Source organism: Larimichthys crocea, chromosome XVII, assembly GCF_000972845.2.
Source record: "Larimichthys crocea isolate SSNF chromosome XVII, L_crocea_2.0, whole genome shotgun sequence".
Classification (NCBI taxonomy): domain Eukaryota; kingdom Metazoa; phylum Chordata; class Actinopteri; family Sciaenidae; genus Larimichthys; species Larimichthys crocea.
In genome coordinates this window covers 1,938,246-1,956,441 of record NC_040027.1, presented here as the reverse complement: position 1 = coordinate 1,956,441, position 18,196 = coordinate 1,938,246, and the positions used below count along the sequence as shown (strand labels likewise).

Below are 18,196 nucleotides of genomic sequence, written 5' to 3'. Positions count from 1 at the left end.
GTCTTTATAAGTTGCTCCACATTGAAAACCCATCACATGTGGTCAGTGTCCAAATTTGGACATTTATCCAAAGTCTTGGACTTGTCGGATGTTGAAAAGGTTCCCAGTTGTCACTTAATGTCACAAAGCTGGATACCATAACCAGACTGAAACCACCACCACACCCTTAGAGCTTGGATCATAGCCCACTAAATTACAATATGCTTAGTTACTGTCAATAGTAATATCTTTGTAAGTTTTTCAGAAATGTCAGGCAACTCAAATATTGGGACATTGGGCTTTTCTCCAAAGCCTATTGATCACTTCTGAAAGCTCTGACAACTCAATGTGGGTACATTAGGATTCTCTAATACTACACCAGAATCAATAAGCGATTGCCTATTGAAGTTCCAATCATTGTACTTTCTTTCTCAGTGTTACCTTGACTGAAATCCGCATTGTAGCAGTGGTGAGATGAGAGTGATGTATGAAACGAGGGGTCACAATCAGCCTAAAAGTGCTTCTGTGAAGCATCCATGCAGCCTGGGATTTCAACTTTGCTTTAAAAAGAACACTGGACTGTTTAGTCCATTACAGTTTAAAGTCCCATTACTATGACAACCAAGCTATGTTTTTATGAAGATGTAAAGCCTAAAAATTATTTCAGCATGTGGCAGCAATCCTCCCTAGTTTTGCCGCTTTTTCAAGTGCGCATGAACGTCCACAAGCACACCAATACACGTATTGAAGAAGAAAATGGAGCACAGTAAATCAGAGCTATCCATGGTGTTCCAAGCCTTTGACTAGCAGGCTGCACTCATGCATGCACTCCCCGCACTAGCACAGTGTGTGGGCCAGGGCTTTGGAGACTCAGGTTGTCCGTTACTTAGATTCAAGCAAATTTAATTGACCCCCAGCACCCTCTAAATGCAGCAGCAAGCAGTTGGCAGACGGCTAGTCATTTAATTAGTGAACCTACTTCACTGGGTTGAAATAGAGACGTGCTTAATTAGCAAGGGTTTGGTTTCTCTGTGGCCATTATAGTGACATTTAGAGAGCCACATTTGACATGTCTGTTCCTGTGCTATCCCTTTTTCTTTTTTTCTTTTTTTTACAGTGATATGGTCAAAACTTAAATTAATTCAGTTTTGTTCCATAGACACTAAAGCATGCTTTGAAAATGTGGTCATGCCATGCAATGTGCATCAAGCCAACAATTTTGAGAATTCATCTGAAGACGAGATATGTATGAATTATATGAAAGTACTGATAAATTATGACCAGTCTCCTTTGCAAATCCTGTGAACTTGCAGAAGTCATCTATATGTTCCACTGAGAGTCACAAACTACTTTTATCAACTTGATTTGGTGTGATTGTAGCTGGGAGAAATAGAGAAAATAGAACTTTTAGGTTTTGAAGTGAAAAGACTAGAACCAGGATGCATCCATGATCTGGTTTCTAACTGAACTGAGGTTGTGTTGTGCGTAGTTATAATTGATAGGAAACATTGAATCTTTAGAAAGCATTTCTGTGTTTTCTAGGTTTGTTCACCAGGTGTATCCCCGTAGACAAATGATCTTTTCCTCTGTTGTTCTGGTCTATGTGTTACCGAGCTGTAAACTGCAAGTGCAATTATTTCAGACTTTTTGTGTTGTGTTTTGAAAAATACGGAAAGCGCGTTCTCTGTCTCTCTCTTTTGCTCTCTCTCTCTCTGCTTCACTCCGCTTCTCCTCTCCCAGGTGTCTGTTTCCTGACTCTGCTTTGTAGTGTTCAGAGAAAAATCGAGGTGGGAGGGCAAGGTTGGGGATGGAGACATGGCAAAGAGTCTTGGAAAAAAAAGTGAAAAAAACAAAACAACACACATGCACATCAGACGCGAAGCTCTGATGCCGCATCCCCAGCTTCAGCTCTTTGTAGTGCAATGAGCGGAGAGTTGGCTGGGGGCAGGCAGGGAGGGAGGGAAGGAGGGAGGGAGGGTTAGGGAGGCTGAGCTGTATACCAGCAGCATGGAGGAAGCAGCAGTTACTCTCCCTTGGGCTTTATGCTTTTATCTGTCAGTTGTATGGAAACCAATCTCTCAGGCCCAACAGCTCCAAAACATCTACACTGCAGCCTAATGTGTGTGTGTGCGCGTGTGTGTGTGTGTCTGTGAGACGTTCACATTCACAGAAATTTCCTACAATGAGAAACCTGTAGTAACAGCAGGCGATGAGCCACACATACATGCGCTAAGCCTGTGCATGTTCTCTCTCTTTGTGCATTCACATTCTGCACATGGGTACATGATCATTTAGACTTGCTGACACACATTCGAGGTGTGCCCCACCCAAGTGATGCTCCCGTTTTACCCTGCAGCGTGTTCTCAGATAAACCTTGGACCACTGATCAACAAGCCCTAAAGACAGGATTAACGGGTGTGTGTTTTGTGTGGGTGCGTTGCTCTCCAGTCCGATTCCAAATTAGTGTGGCTTACAGCTCCGCTGTGGCCTTTGAAGATGGAGGAATCGCTCTTAGGTGTATTTTTTCCTTCCTCACTCTTGTTTTCACATTTTCACACTGCGTCTTTCCTTTACTCCTCTTTTAATCCCTTTTTTCCACGTTTCCCCAAAAAACACTCACAGGTGACTCTCAGAGGCTCTGTCTTTGGGCTGGTGTTATCAGTTTGGATTTATTTATTCTCTGCCTCACTAAGAACAAAAGTCTCTTTAAAGGAGAAGAGCATCTTGAGGTGGTTTGTGGCATCCCTAAGAGAGCCTGGCTGAGCTGAAGAGGCAGGCCCAGTTAAATGGATGCCATATAGATGGAGGTTCCCATGGTTTGACCATTGAAATAAGCTTCTATAACAGGCTGAGAAAGAGAAACAAAATCATAGAAGGTGAGCGTGGTTTTGGGACTCAACACATCAATAAAGCTCCTGGTGGACCATAAGGTTGACAGGATTGTGACATTTTCTTGTTATGTGTAAATCTGCTCAATCTTAATCCGCCCTTATAATTGAGCGGGTTAAGTGATAAGTCTGGATGAAGCTGGGAAAGAGTTTAAATGAGAAGTCGCTTCTTTTAATACATGCAACAGAATTCCACATGCGATAACCAACAGCCCTGTACCGCTCCAACAAATATACTACAGGACTGAAACAACACAGATTCTGGTAATTATCGCTGCAACTCTCGGTTTTAACTTCCACTGAGGTTTAGTCATTCATGTGAAGCAGTCATCTGTGGTTAGGATTAACCCCAAGGTGGATGGATTTAAAAAGTGGCCTAATGAGACAAAGGCTGGTGCTCTGTGATCAGTGGACTGGACTTTAAAAGCATTTCTCGTGAGCTTAGTGTTGAGAAAGCCGCCTGTTTCGATCCCTTCTGTTAAATGTTCAGTCTTCTTGGAAATAAACAAGTTATGGTTACAATCAACTCACCAAAACACATTGTGTGTGTGTGTGTGTGTGTGTGTGTGTGTGTGTGTGTGTGTGTGTGTGTGTGTGTGTGTGTGTGTGTGTGTGTGTGTGTGTGTGTGTGTGTGTGTGTGTATACTTGAGGCTTTTTTTTTTTTTAAGGATTGTAAATCCAGTGTTGTTTGTGGTCTTCTACTCATCCGTGGAGTATTTCATGTCTGTCCTTCTTCGGGTACACAAGATGAGAGAACAAAACAGGCGCCCATTCACAGAAAAAAAACAGTCCCATGACACTACTAGAGGTTTAACTCCACTCCCCTTTACTTGGTATTGGCATAAAACACATATTGGATGTGTTATAAAGAGCTCTGCTCGACGTTTTGGAACTTTGGTTCATCAGTCATTCAAATGGATTGCTACTGCACAAGCACTCGACGTGTTAATGCTACAAAATGATTTTATTCCACAGCTTGATAAATGAGGCAAGGGCTCTGTAATGTTGCTGCTTTTAAGATGGAGTGTCTTCGGGAAAATATGGTTGTTTTCCCGTTGCTCTTACGGGTTTGGACAGATGAACAGACGTGAGAGTCCACCAGACACTGCGTAGTTGTCTGTGTGTGGCTCTGTGCTGGTGTGTATGTGTCTGTGTACATTTCAGTGTTTGATTATGGGTCAGGGGAGGCCACAGGCCCACGGTGGCCTAGGCAGCCTCAGGCCTCTCAGGTTTCAGTGCTGAGCATTCCTCGCTGGCTGCTACATAGCTGTGAAAACCGCAAAGCAGCTCCAACAACAAATAGTCGAGGCACTGGGGGAAAGACAGCTAACCTGTGGCTAATCAACAACAGGGGTTTTCTCCCTCTGCAGGATTTGTTCCCGATTCTTTTTTTTATTCTTTAGAGTTGCTGGCTTAATCAAAACCAAGTCTTTCTCAACACCAGTGGCTATTTCTCCCCCCATTTTCCTTCTCTTTTGTTGGTGTAGTGTTTTGAGAGCACATGCTTCCTGCTAAGTAGTGGCAGCTCTGTTTGTGTGTGCTTGTTCGTGTTTATTTGACAGTTCTTCGTTGGACTTTCTCTCCTTTTTTTTTCCACTAAGAAGGGTGTGGAACAGTAGACTGTCTGGGCTTGGTTTTGCACTTTGTAAATAACTCAGTAGCGAAATATGCAGCTGCGTGTGCGTTCGTTCGTGCGTGCGTGTGTCTGTGTGTGTCCGTGTATGTGTAATAATAACATAATGAAACTGTTTGTATAGCACTTTTATGTTAGCCTCATGCCACTGTAAAATGAAAGAAATGCATTCAAAGCGGTCATAAGCAGGACTGCTGACTCCATTTAGACAATCAGGACTGAAACTGAGCCCTTCTGTTCTGTTCTGTTGAAGACAGATTGACACTTAGCAGTGTTTGTGTTTATGCCAGGGTGCGTCTATAGGCCACATTAGACATAATTTAATTTTCAGAAATTCCATTTGATACTCAATCTACAAGAATGTTAACTGAATGGCCTGATTATGGCCCAGATGAGGACTTTATAATGAGATTTTGGGGCATAGCTGTTCATTTGCATCCATCCCTGCTGAACTTATCATTTGTGTCCCTTTAAGTCCACAATAATGGCATAAAATGGCCATTTGTGTCCCTTTAAGTCCACAATAATGGCATAAAATGGCCAGTTTCAGTTCCATTATAGTAACCTAATATGAGTGTGTTTTGTATATTTTCCACTATTTATATTGTTATGCTTTATTATTAGGATTAATCTAAACAAACATGGTTCAATATAGTGCCTTTAAATTCTGTCCTTTGCAGGAGCCGATGGAAAGAAACAACATTTTATTGGCATTCTGGTGTAATCCAGGTTCTCCTGATGTTTAGGTGGCCACAATATCTTGAAGGAACTGCTCACCTTCCCCTTTAACTGTGTGAAACCAGTGACACTCTGCTCAGTTTTCGTTATGCTTTGTTAGAGATGTGTTGAAAGGTGTAGCCGTGGCTTAGGCAATAACAGTCTATAGTGAATCTGCTCCAGGTTGGTTGTGGTGCATTCTGGGTAATTTGTATCCTCTGGTATGTGACTAACAAAAGGTGTGGACGGGCAGCAGGAAATGGTTGCAGTGTGGAACCAGGTAATTTAAGGCTTTGTGTGCGGTGGAGTGGCTTATAGTGAAACACCTGCCTACCTGCTGCCTCAACACAAACATTAGTTTTACTCTGTTTGTAGCTGCAACATAGTACTGCTGCCTGTGTTTGGAAAGTGTGTGTGTGTGTGTGTGTGTGTGTGTGTGTGTGTCAGGAAGTGGGAGAAAGAGAGAGAATGTTTAGCTGATTGGACTCAGGAGACCATCTGAATAAAGGTGTGTGCTCCTAAAATGTCTTTTTCTGGGGCTCTGTTAGCACATGTTCAGGCTGAGGTCACAACAGAACTCATTTTCTCCATGCCTTAATGTACCACTCTGCTTCCTCATCACTTAACAATATAAATCAGGGCCTATTAAAATGTTTCGGTCTGGAAGGTGGAGGGGGAAACTTCACCCTGTGATTCGGGCTCATGTAAACGGCCTCATTTTGTGTCGTGGCTGACCTCCAGATTTAGACAGGTGACGCATTTTCCTCCCCGACCTAGAAGCTGATGTAAATGACAGGGCCTTACCGGCTGGGTGTATGGGTTGGTTGTTTTGGCAGATAACCAGGTTTATCGTTCTCTCTGGACCAGTCATAAAATGGCTCCAGATGCACCTGTCGGAGCGGAGAAATCCATCATGCCTAATGCTAACGTCGGTAACTGGAGCCTTTTCTGTCTCGTTCAGTGAAGTCACTTTGGTTGTTGTTAATTAGCTTAGGCACTATCATAATATAACACCACCCTCAACAGTGGGGACCTGTAAATACATCACCGAGCAATCAGTCATTTAGTGTATATCCTGAGTTAAGCCCTGATGTTGTAAATTATACATGATTGGTTTCTGCATTTTGAATCGTCGTAGCAGGAGGAGCACCGGTGTGACTAACATCGTTAATGATGCTTTCATCACTTTTACATGTGCCAGTAACCCAGTGAGCCAAACTACACAATACCAAGGCCTTGTTAATGCCGTTAGAAAGGACTAACACTGTAGTTTAGTTTGTTTTGCATATGTTGTTACACTTGGCACAGTTTATTCAGCTGTAAGATTAGAGGAATTATTTAAATAGATTTTTCTTTATAGAGTAATGTTGCTAGTTTAGTTAAATGAGCTGGACTTCATGCAGATTCTCTCATGCTAAAAAGCCTTCAACCATGATTACTGCTATTACTGCTACTATTGTGCAATACCCCCGTATACGCTCGTCACTTTATCCGTAGGTCACATTCATACCAAATCAGGAGCTGTGGTGAGTCGACGCAGGGTTGCATTGTGTGGGGGTGAGGGGCAGCTGCTAGGGGGTGTGTTTATTTTTACTGAACATCAGGAAATAACTCTTTATTTTGCTCATTAATTGGCTGTTTTGATACCGATGCTCCCTCACTCTCATTCACTGTCTGTGTCTCTCAACCAGTTCTCCCTCCCTCTCTTTTCCTCTCAAACAATCACACACAAACCAAAGGAAAATTCTTCTGGCCAGTGTTTTTTGAGCGTAGACTACAAGCCAGACACAGACATAGAAGTTCAGAGATTAAAAAAAGCCGAACACAACAGGTGTTAGTCTATGAACACTGCCTGCATAGCCTCAGCATGGCCTCTGACTGTGAAGGAGTTAGACTGGTCTGATCATCTGATTGGCAGCCGCATTAGGCTGTTTTTTTCCAACAGTTAGATCCAGCTCAACTTCTCCACTGCGATCCCCTGCAGTCTGCACCACCTCAGCTAGAATCTGCGTTTTCACCGGAGTGCTGGATTTGGTCTACATGTGGCCTTCAGTCAGATCCTCAATTTACATATTTAAATAGTGTAGTATTTCCTATTTATATAGCACATTTATATTTATTCATACAGTGATACCTCTGCAATACACTTTACACTGAATGTGAAAAGATTGTGTGTACAAGTGTAGTGTATAGTACACATATGTTTATTGTATTTTTTAAATATTCCGTTTATATCACACATTTTCCTGTATTTTATTTCTCATTTCTATCTTCTATATCTAGTGCTGCTTTCACAACGAGTGCTCTTAGTGCTGAGCTGCTTTTCTCGTCCAGCACATTTCATCGCACTACTGACCCCGTGTTAACTTGTTAATCGAAGCTAACAGTGCCTGTGGTACATTCTGTGACTTGGATGACTGAGAATATTTGACACCGTCACTTCCTTAACAGATTAAGCGCTTGTGTGTGCCAAGTCACATCAACGTGGCTGAATTTAATCAAGTGTGATGGCAAAGTGTTGATTTACAAGACAGTGTAACAGGTTGCATTTGTTTGTATACGTTTGGCATTGCGACAACCAGAGGGCAGGGCAGGGTATCAAACTTCAAAATTTCCCAACATGCAGCTGTTGTGATGGCACCCCTGAAAGGAATACTTTGACTTGACAAATGTGTTTTTTCTTATTTTGTTGAACAGAATGAGCCTAGAGTGGCACACAGGTCCTGATTTGACTGGATTCTTTACAGCGATAGTAGTAACAGTTTGTGGATTCCCTAATGTGTTTTCATTTGCCCACAAATCTCCAATCCACATTTTCTTGACTGTTTTTATAGATGTAGTCCCAGAGTGTTGATAACAAAGATCAACGATACCTGAAACCAAAATCTGTCAATGAACAGAACTCTGCCAATACCTTTCCTCAGGTGATGGTTTTCAGTTATTGGCATTCCTCCTGATCTAACCTCACTCTCTGCTTTTTTCTCTGTCTCTGTCTCCCTACAGAGGATTTTCAACTCGTTCGTGTACACTGAGAAGACATCAAACGGAGAGACAGAAGTGCAGCAGGTGAGTAACAAAGGCTTCTCCCTTCCTGTGTGTGTGTATGTGTGTGTGTGTGCGTCTGCCTGTTTGTGCATGCATGTGTCGTGGATGGTGTCTGTTCATCGCTGCTGAATTGAACACAAGACCACAGACACACTCTCACATACACTCGCCATCAGAGGGAAAAAGGGGGTTTATTAAAATTCTACTGCTGCTGTCTCATTGGCTTTGAAGTTCTCACACTGTTTTTCCACTTGTCTCTCTCGCTCTCTCTTTCTCTGTCTCTGCTCACAATGTGAGTGCAGAGCTGCAGGCAGACTAAGAATAAGAACGGCTTCAAGGAGACAATGGCATCATCCAGAAATTGGGAGATTTGTTTCATATGACCTTTTTAAAAAAACGCAAGGCAAAATGTCTGTGCGCCATTTCGGTCCTAGGTTAGGAAAAGTATGCTCAGAATTTATGGCGTCTGGCATCAAGTCAAACACAATTGTGTGCGGGCGCGATGTGTGTTTGCACTCGTGCGTCAGGGATCTTGGAAGAGTGACAGTAAACACCAGACTGGTAAACAGCCATCAGCATGAACAGACAGGCTGATGTTTGTTTGCATTTCTACACCGACTGCTTTTCTGTGTGTGCACGAGTGTAGTCCATCTGTCAGTGTATGTGTGTGTGTGTGTGAAATGTATAGTATCTCTCGCCTTGCAGCTATTTACGAGCTCAAATTGGCCACGAAGCATTGCTGTTTCATCATCTCAGTGGAAATGTTGCCTTTCCTCGCTGATTTGCATAAAAATAGTACGCAAAAGTATACAACTTCCAGTGTTTCCAGGCTATGGTACCTACTGTACAGGTCTAACTTATTCCATAGTACAGACCTAGTCTAAAACCTCAGCTACAAGTCTGATTTGGTGTATGTTAATAAGCAGCAGTCCCCGAGCAGCACTGATTTCCACTCATTTTAGTTGTTAACTTCTTAGTTTATAGAGTGCCCATACATTAGCTGCGACCCTTCTGAAGCCAACGGCGACTATTTCAGATGACAGTTCCGGCATAGTTGGCTCGCTCTCCTGTTCCCTCTGTCCACGAGCCAAAGATGAGGCTCTATTAGGAGTGGCTCTGCAGAGGAAGAGAGAGCAGGGAGCGAGGGTAAGGGGCTACAAGAGAGGAGCCACTAGTTTCTCCTCTGGAAATTCATTATTGAGAGACGCAGTCATCTGTCCCTCTGTAAAGACGATAATCCCTCCTTCTCTTGTGTCTCTGTTGTTGAGTCTGTCCCTGTCTATTATTTGTTTCAGTCTACTCTATGGATTTATTCTGCTTGTTACACTCGTTGACATGTGCTGTCAGAGGGAAACTGCTGGCTGCCAGTATTTTCATGCTGGGCCACCATTCACACACATGCAATGCTGTGTGTTAGCGATGGGTTGTTTTTTAACAAAGTAATATGCCTGTTTGACAGTTGACACTTCTAGAGTACTGTGCTGCTAGAATAAAGAGTTGAAAATGGATCAGGCTTCATGCAGCCAATATATCATCCATTAAATCAAATCAAATGATTGGAATCCAGGACTGATCTGTCAGTTCAACAGAGGATACACTTACAAAGAATCAAATGTGTCAAATTAAAGTTCTATCTTGGCGAGGCCACTCCTGTGAAAGAGAATTGCCATTAGCTTTAAAGAAGCTAATTAAATATGTCTTTTCAAACTACTACACTTATCCATCCTCACCATGGATTGGTCATACCTGGTGCTTTGGCTCACGTTCCTTAAGAAACGGCCGAGTCAGTCAACCAACAAGTATTTGATGGATTGTGATGACATTTTGTACAAACACTCAGCTCTCAGCAGATGAATCCGGTTCTGTTCCAGATTTCCATCGAGGTTGACATTTGTGGTTGAGAGGGAAATGTCTCAAACAATTGGATGTACTGGCTTTCTACTGTAACATCAGGGTGTCTTTCTGGTTGGAGCAGAACATTGGAGCAGAAAGCCGAATCTGTGGTAACTAACTCAATACAACCTCTCCTCACTCTCTCCTTCTAAGCATGAAGGATAAACTATGGTGGCTTTGAATAAACGTGAAAGGACCGATCTAGAGCCAGTGCCTCATTTGTCCATTCTGAGCTACTGTAGAAACATAGCTGATTCCAGTGTCTGTAGATATAAAAGGCTCATTCTAAGGTAATAAAAACATAATTTCTGCCATATTCTGTAAATAGACGCCTCTAAATCTTACAAACTGGACCTTTTAATACAAACACACACACAGGTCAGCTAAGTTTATCAAAAAAATGTACCCACATTAGGTGCTGGCAGAGTGCTGTACAGTCTCACTTCACTATCTTTGTCTGCTGGGAGTGGCTGTCAGCCTCAGCACAGGTAGGTGCAGCCTTCACCCAATGACATTTAAGAAGTGGAAGGAAAAGGACAACCAGAAATGGTTTCTTTCAAGTTATTATTATTTCAACATTTTTTCATGCAGCACAGATATTACTGCATTGAGCTTATACATACGTGTAAGACCACTAATGCTTACAACATGCCAGAACAGTCATCTTTGCTCAACACGTCAGTTCCAATGAACATGTGAAATTTAAACTTAAAACACTCCACAGCCTCAGCTGGACATCACATAAACAGTTAGTGTTTTTCAGCTTTTTCAGCTTCATTTAATCTTGTTGTAACACACTTTTTTAATGTTTATTCCACAAAATGATATTTTAGAAGTACAACTTTTTAATTCCTCTCATGGTCTCATTATGAAGTCCATGCTTTTTTATCACAGGCTTCTAAGCAGGCGGTTTTCTTTTTCTGTAATAAACTACATTTCCTCACTTTATCAAATCATGCTGGATAGTTGCATCACCATTGGTAGAGCAAACAAAGTCAGCAGTATGGAAGTTTAATAAACCCTTTTTGACATGATTGGAAGCAACATGTCCACTTCTCACACCAGTGAAAATGCACTAATTCAATAAGAAACTCAGGAGAAGCAAGACATGTGAAAGTTTCTACTGTCCCAGTCTGTTGTGTGCTCCCAGTTTCTTAGTTCTGCAGAACTCGACTAGTATTTATCCCAATACTAACCTCATCCGGGCACGCTAAAGTAAGTCTTGCCATAAACACTACTGCGGTTGAAGGTTGGCTGGCAAACCTCGAAAGTCCCAACACAAGACTTCAGGGTGCACTCGTTCCACTCACTCCAGTTCTGCGGCTGGCCAAACCTACTGGGTGCTGCAAACCCTAAAATCTGGTTGAATGGGTCAGAGAGTGGAGAGAGGAGCCCTGTGTTTTGGAGAGTGTGGTTAATCTGCAGAGCGCAGGTTTGCTTTGGCTGCACTGTGGCAGACTGTAACCGAAGCTTTAACTTGCACGGTTTGACGTTTCTGGTTTCTCTTAAGTCACCCTGTTAAAAGTTGAGTTTTACTTTCTCCTTCTGTCTCTCTCTCCCTCCCTTGCTCTCCCCCAGCTATGGAAACACTCCTCAGCCGAACACTGGCCCTTTTTCCCCCTTTTTTAATACAAAGTCCACTGCAGCTAATTGCCATGCAGCACATGCACGGACTGTAATGTGTGTGCGTGCGTGCATCTGTGTGTTTAACTTCATGTCCGTGTGTGAGAGCGCACATGTCAGTGTCTTGGTGTGTGTGTTCCTTGTGGTGGAGTAGCAGTAATTGTGGGCTGTGCCTGAGGCCCCTGTTAAACCCTTAATAGGAATAGCGGCCGGCTGATTAGGTGTACAAGCGGTCAGTGGGTCGTGGTACATTTCCCTGTTCCTGGCTTGAATCACAGCCCTTTTGCAGGCACCGGTAATTATGGGATGTGAACAAAGGGGGTCCAGTTACTGTGGAAATAAGCCTTTTTTCTGTATTCAACAAGGCTGTGTAGGTAACTTACAATGGCATCGGAAAGTATTCAGATCACGGCTATTTTTTTCACTTTTGTGCCATCAATGCACACATGAAAGTTTTTGCAATTTCTTGTGAACCCTTGAATCTGAAAAAGTAAAATAAAAGTTGATTGAAAAGTAGTAAAAATTGACCCCATCTGTGTCAAATTCAGTTGAGTGGTCATGATTCTGCCAGCTCACGTTAAAGTAGTATTTTGCCCATTCGCCTACGAGCTTAGTATATAAAAGGTCGAACAAAACAATGTTAGTTTATACAAAAATATCCACTGAATCAAACCCAAAGAAGGCTGTAATTTTCATTTCATTTGGTCAGAGGCATTGTATCCTCATTACCCTTTGCTTTTTTTGTTGTTGCTATAACTTGCTATAACTTCCGGCGTCAGAGAGTGAAGATATTTTTTTTTCTTCTATCGTCATTGGTGGTTCTTTAACAATGAAGACAACAACTCCCACTTCTCAGCATCATCAAACTGCATCTTTTAGGATATGCCATACATCATCAGGCAGTGTTTTGCATTCGTACTCCCCCAAAATCTAATCTATCAAGTTTCTCTGTTGTTATCAGCAAGTGTTCAGTGTTTTCAAATTAGAGGAGAATCTGTAACCGATTATACACACACACACACACACACACACACACACACTCACATCAGATTAGGTGGATGGGAGTTCCTCACAATTCCCCATAACATCCTTTCAAGGCATTTTGGCAAAAGAAAGCAAGAACAGGAACCTGTTGTGAAGGGCTGGTGGTGTGCTGCTTATTAATGTCCCCCAGGAGGCTGCTGCAGAGCTGGTTATTAGCTTCCCCAAAGGAGCTGCAACCTGATTTTTGAAAGAGCCCTGTGAGATATGTGCTCAACCAGAACCAAAGGAAGAAAGACAAAGTATAATGTATGCATGTCCAGGGGCCTATATTAAGGGCCCCAGTAAAAACTGATTGAATTGGCTGTTTTACCTTTGTTTAGAAACACCCATTTTCTCCTTCCTGTTCCTTTTTGTTTTCATACATTTTAAAGGCACATTACACCATAAAACACAAACTCGCTCCACACTTGTAGGGACCTTATTTCTCCTACCTTATTTATCTGAATTCTTAAAACCCTAATATCTGTGTATCTCGCCATCAGCCCTACAAATTCAGTTTTGTTCAGGCCCTAATTTCTAGGGTGGATTTTCATATTGAATAATGAGTGTGCTGTCTGTAAAATGGAGTGTTTTTTGGTTCTCCAGCCTCAGACATTTATTATTCAGCTCTGCTTTTTCACAGTGATGGATTTTACATTTGTGATTATTGAACTGTCTTTTTGTACATATGTATGCGTGAATGTTCACAACTGATTGAACGTGTGTGGAAACATTTGTTTTTATCTGAACACTGTCTATATATATTTAAGAATCAGTCATGTCATTGTTGACGAAAGAGGGATAAATTTAGAAGTTAGCTATTTATATTCAAAACATAGACAGACGAAGGCAGAAGTAATGGTGAAAGGAAGCTTGTTTGAGAAGAGAGCAGTACAAATACAGAAAGAGGATTCACTAAGCAGCAAAGAAAAAAACCTTCAAAAGATTTGAGAAAAAAAAAACAGGAAAGTAATGGGTGAGAAACAGAAACATGATGCAGAAATAGGACGCCGTGACTAAGACAGAAAAAGCTTTTATGTCATAAGAGAAAAGCAGGTTGAGGTTAGTTTCTTTATTCATGCATATAGACCACTATAATGAGTTAACAGTAGAGAGGACTGGAAGAACAATGAATGGAAATGCTTAAAAATAAACTGTTGAAGGTTTATGTGTCCTTATGTAATGATTGGTGGTACTGCAGTTTTTCCACTTTGATGTGTGTTATTCAGCGATATGGTGTTGTTTATTAGAGTTTTATTTTATAGACATGAACTGGTCACTAAAAAATGTTTCATTACAAAACATACCAACAAAACTACATCAGAAATTTTAAACTAAAGAAGAAACAAGTGTGTTTAATGCTTGTTAAAAAAAAAGCCTATAAAAAAAACTAGGGTTGCAAAGGGGTGAAAAATTTCTGGTAAATTTCCAGAAACGTTCCATGGGAAGTTAAAATGGAAAAGTGAAAACACTTTACATGGGAAATTATGGACATTTATGGGAATTGGCTGGAAATGAAAAGTAATTTAGTAATTGGGGGTAATCTAGCATCATGATAAGATCGCCTCATAAATGGTCAATTAAATGATGCTAGTTATAGCTTTATTTATTACTTATCAGCTAGCTATGAATACCCTTTCGAATGTGTAGCTTCAATAGTCTTGTGCTCTGGGCTTTAAAGTGTGGTCCAGGTTCTAAAACCTTCAGTTTTGTAAATTCACGTTTATTTCACGTTTAAATTAAATTCCAGTTTCCCAGAATTTTGCAACTCTATAAAGAACTATTTAACTTGAGCTCTTCACTACAATATTTAGCCCTAAAACACACTGAAGTTAGGAAACCAGTGGTGCAGATGGTATTCTTGTGTCACCAGGGTCACACTGTTCCCACAAACATGTGCTCTTAATGTGCAACCCCAGTTAACAAAACCCAACTTGTAATCACCACTTTAATAAGGTCTCATGACTAAAAGAGTAGTCTTTGAACAGGCTTATTAAGATATCAGTAGTATTGATCTGCATGTGTGTGCATACTTGTGTAGATCCTTGATGAGATTCTTTATCTTTTGGCTACTTTTAGCTTGAGTTTGCCAGGTTTCAGGCAGACTGGGGGCAAGATAACATCCCGTCTAGTCTGGAAAATAAAAGGGTCGTTGATCAGTCTTGCAGATGTTAAAAAAAAAAAAAAAAAAAAAAGGAAGTGAGAGATAAATTTAGGTGTCAACACTAATCATTATCTGCGTCTGTGTTTGTGTTTCCCTTGTGCAGTTGGCCAAAAAGATTCGGGAAAAGTTTAACCGCTACCTGGATGTGGTGAACAGGAACAAACAGGTGGTGGAGGCCTCGTACACCGCTCACCTCACCTCTCCACTCACGGCGATCCAGGACTGCTGCTCCATACCTGCATCGATGATGGAGTGAGTAACTTTCTCTTTGACACGTAGAGACACTCTTTTCGCTCCTTCTTTGTTTGTCTCATAACGAAAACCTCTGCAGGAGGTTCATTCTACGTCTGTAAGCCCACCTCCCGCTGTTAACACCTGCACTCCGCTCTCTATACATTGCTTTATGCTTGAACTACACACGCACGCAAATCCCCATCTCTGCTGTGTTTAAACATGTTTTGATAACCAATGGATTACATCACATAATTTACAGCCCTGAGCAGTACTGGCACGCTCTGACAGCATTTGGCAGCATTTTTAAAACTCTACCCTTATTTCAGAACCTATTCAGGCAGTCAGTAGTTGTGCCAGTTGTTGCTGTGCTGCAGTGTAAGTTGACATTAAAATGTTTTATGGCTCTGGGAGCTCAGGAAGGCAGACATGACGTTTTTTGGAAGCCTGGAGATTTGATGGCTGCGTCTGCATCAAGGCGTATTCACTAGATTTTTTTGATTTCATCCTGAAATTTCAGAACTTCTAAACCACTTGCAACACAAGTACCAACGTTATTAATGACAATGTGACACAAAAGTCGATTTCAGCACATTATCTTCATTGTGCTTCTTTTAAATATAGTTCGGGGACCAAAATAAGCCACAGGACTTTGTGAAAAGGTTGCCACACATGATAAAAGTGTTGAGTTGAGTTTAGAATTGTCTCATCCTATATAGACCCAGTTTTTCAGCCAGTCACTAACTCCAGCAGGCAGAACCACAGTTCAAAGCTGAGCTCAGAGAGAGAGAGAGAGCTGCTTTCAGTTCTAATCTACAGAGCAGCAGCTGTCTCTACACCCCCCATCTCTTCCCATTTCTGTCTATCTCCCTCCCCTTTATCAGCCGATGTAACCAGTTATTGCCCTCTGAAGTTTTTCGCACTGCAGACTTCACAGGCCGCAAGGTCACCTGTCTTCTCTTCAGTCGTGCTTAGAGGAGTCTGCCTGGCTCAGGGCCACTGGCCACCTGTAGCCGAGTCATGCACATGCCATACTGTACATACATGCAACAGTTGTTAACACGCAGACATGTTGTGTTTATGCCCTGACGTGTGTTCTAAATTCAGGCCTAAAAACACATAGATTTACAGCTTTGAGAAGATGGTTTGAGGCAGAAATTTCTGAGGAAAAAAAAGATTATATAAGACTCTGATAGGAAGGATGGAATGATGCAGGGGGAGTCACATGGGTGGTGGTGTTGGGTAGGGGGAGGGGGGTGGACATACCAAACTGCAGCTGAGTCTGACAGATCCCTGAACTTCAAAGGATGATCCTTAGGGGAGGAAAGAGGCATGGAGCTTCTCTCGCTTTCATTTTTTTTTGTGTGTTTATGCAGGATCATAAGATTCTTTAAGGAGCAGTATGTAGAATAATTTAGCTCACTCTTCCTGAGCACTGAGCATCAGGGAAGCTAGCCGAGGAACCGAGCGCTGCTTGGGTTAAGTTAGGCTTTGATATGGCTGAACCGAGCGCTGCTTGGGTTAAGTTAGGCTTTGATATGGCTTCTGTATAACTGTAAAAATGATAAGAAATGTAGTTTTTTCAGATTTTTTAGTGATTTTTGCAGATATGTGTATATGTATGTATGTATGTATGTGTCTATGTATGTATGTATGTATGTATGTGTCTATGTATGTATGTATGTGTCTATGTATGTATGTATGTATGTATGTATGTATGTATGTGTGTGTGTATATATATATATATATATATATATATATATATATATGTATGTATGTATGTATGTATGTTAAATGACGCGAGTTCTCCTGCTACTATTTCACACATGGTCCATCTACTCCACTGCTAGCCATGCAGGGAGCGGATATCTCGGTGTGTGATATATTTTGTAATCACAAAATAATAACAGAAAAAATAATATATTTTAGCTCATTCACTCTGAGGACAGTAGGCTAACGTCCAAAACAGTGATGTTCAATATGCCTGATATGCGCTGCGCTCCAGATGATAATTAACAGCTGATCAGCTGTTGCAGAAAAAAAGAAAAGCAAATTGGACCGCAGCTGGTGCGGTTTGTGAAAGGTGCACGCAGAGTATGAGACAGATCAGCTAACTTTGGCGTATTTTAGGCTATATTTATGATAGAATATGATATGGAGGACGAGGAGTGGACCTATCAAAGAAATCCTCTCTGGATGTCTGCAGTTTGCTCAGCGAGCACTGCTCAGTTATGCGCATAACCGATATATCAGTCACATTGTTGCAAGTCAGGCAAAGTCACCCCGACCCGATTGTTTCAGATGTTTCGGTTGATTATGTGGGCATTTTTGGTCACAATAGTTATATGTTGGAACAAAATTGTTCATCATAAATAGTGGTGGGAACATCTCCCCAGCGTCCCATGAAGACGCCCCTGCACACAAATTATTTTCAGATGTTAATTGACAGAGGAGGTGCCGGATCCGATCCAATAGGTTCCGGATCTTGTTCCGGCAGGATCCGGCACAAATTAAGCCCTTTATATGTGTGCTAGCTGATATCTGATATGAAATAACTCCTACCAGTGTCTGTAGATATAAAAGGCTCAACAATTCTTCTTAAACGGAAGAAGTAAATAAAAAAAGGACAGTAAGAGGTTGAACAGGATCTATGCCAGAATCAAGCCAAAACTTCAACTTCCCTGTGGTCCACATCAGAGTGCCCTTCATTAGTCTCAGGCATCAGCTGTTTTCTGGGGGTCTCAGTCAGGTCAGCCAGTTTAGAGGAGGGATCAGGTGGTTCACAGGGTGTCCATGTCTGTTAGCCATCAAGCTAGCAGGCTATCATTTCACAGGGAGGCCACAAAGGGCAATGCTTAGCACCCAGTGGTATGCTTTAATCACTGCTCGCTCCCAGCGACAGGCTGTACCTGAAAATAGCAAATATCTGTGACTGGTAGAGTTCGGTGTGCGCCTGTGTGTTTTGTATGTTTATATTTTTAACATGCAGTGTCCAGGTG

The 18,196-nt window shown here is 41.7% G+C and overlaps 1 protein-coding gene across 1 annotated transcript in view; it reads left to right on the top strand.

Moving 5' to 3' along the window:
- cachd1 (cache domain containing 1) overlaps window positions 1–18,196 on the top strand; it is an 84,670-nt gene that overhangs the window by 23,524 nt on the left and 42,950 nt on the right. The window contains exons 2-3 of the mRNA XM_010748876.3: window positions 8,222–8,284; window positions 15,070–15,218. Coding sequence (XP_010747178.2) covers window positions 8,222–8,284; window positions 15,070–15,218 — 212 coding nt within the window. The remainder of the gene's footprint in view (window positions 1–8,221; window positions 8,285–15,069; window positions 15,219–18,196) is intronic.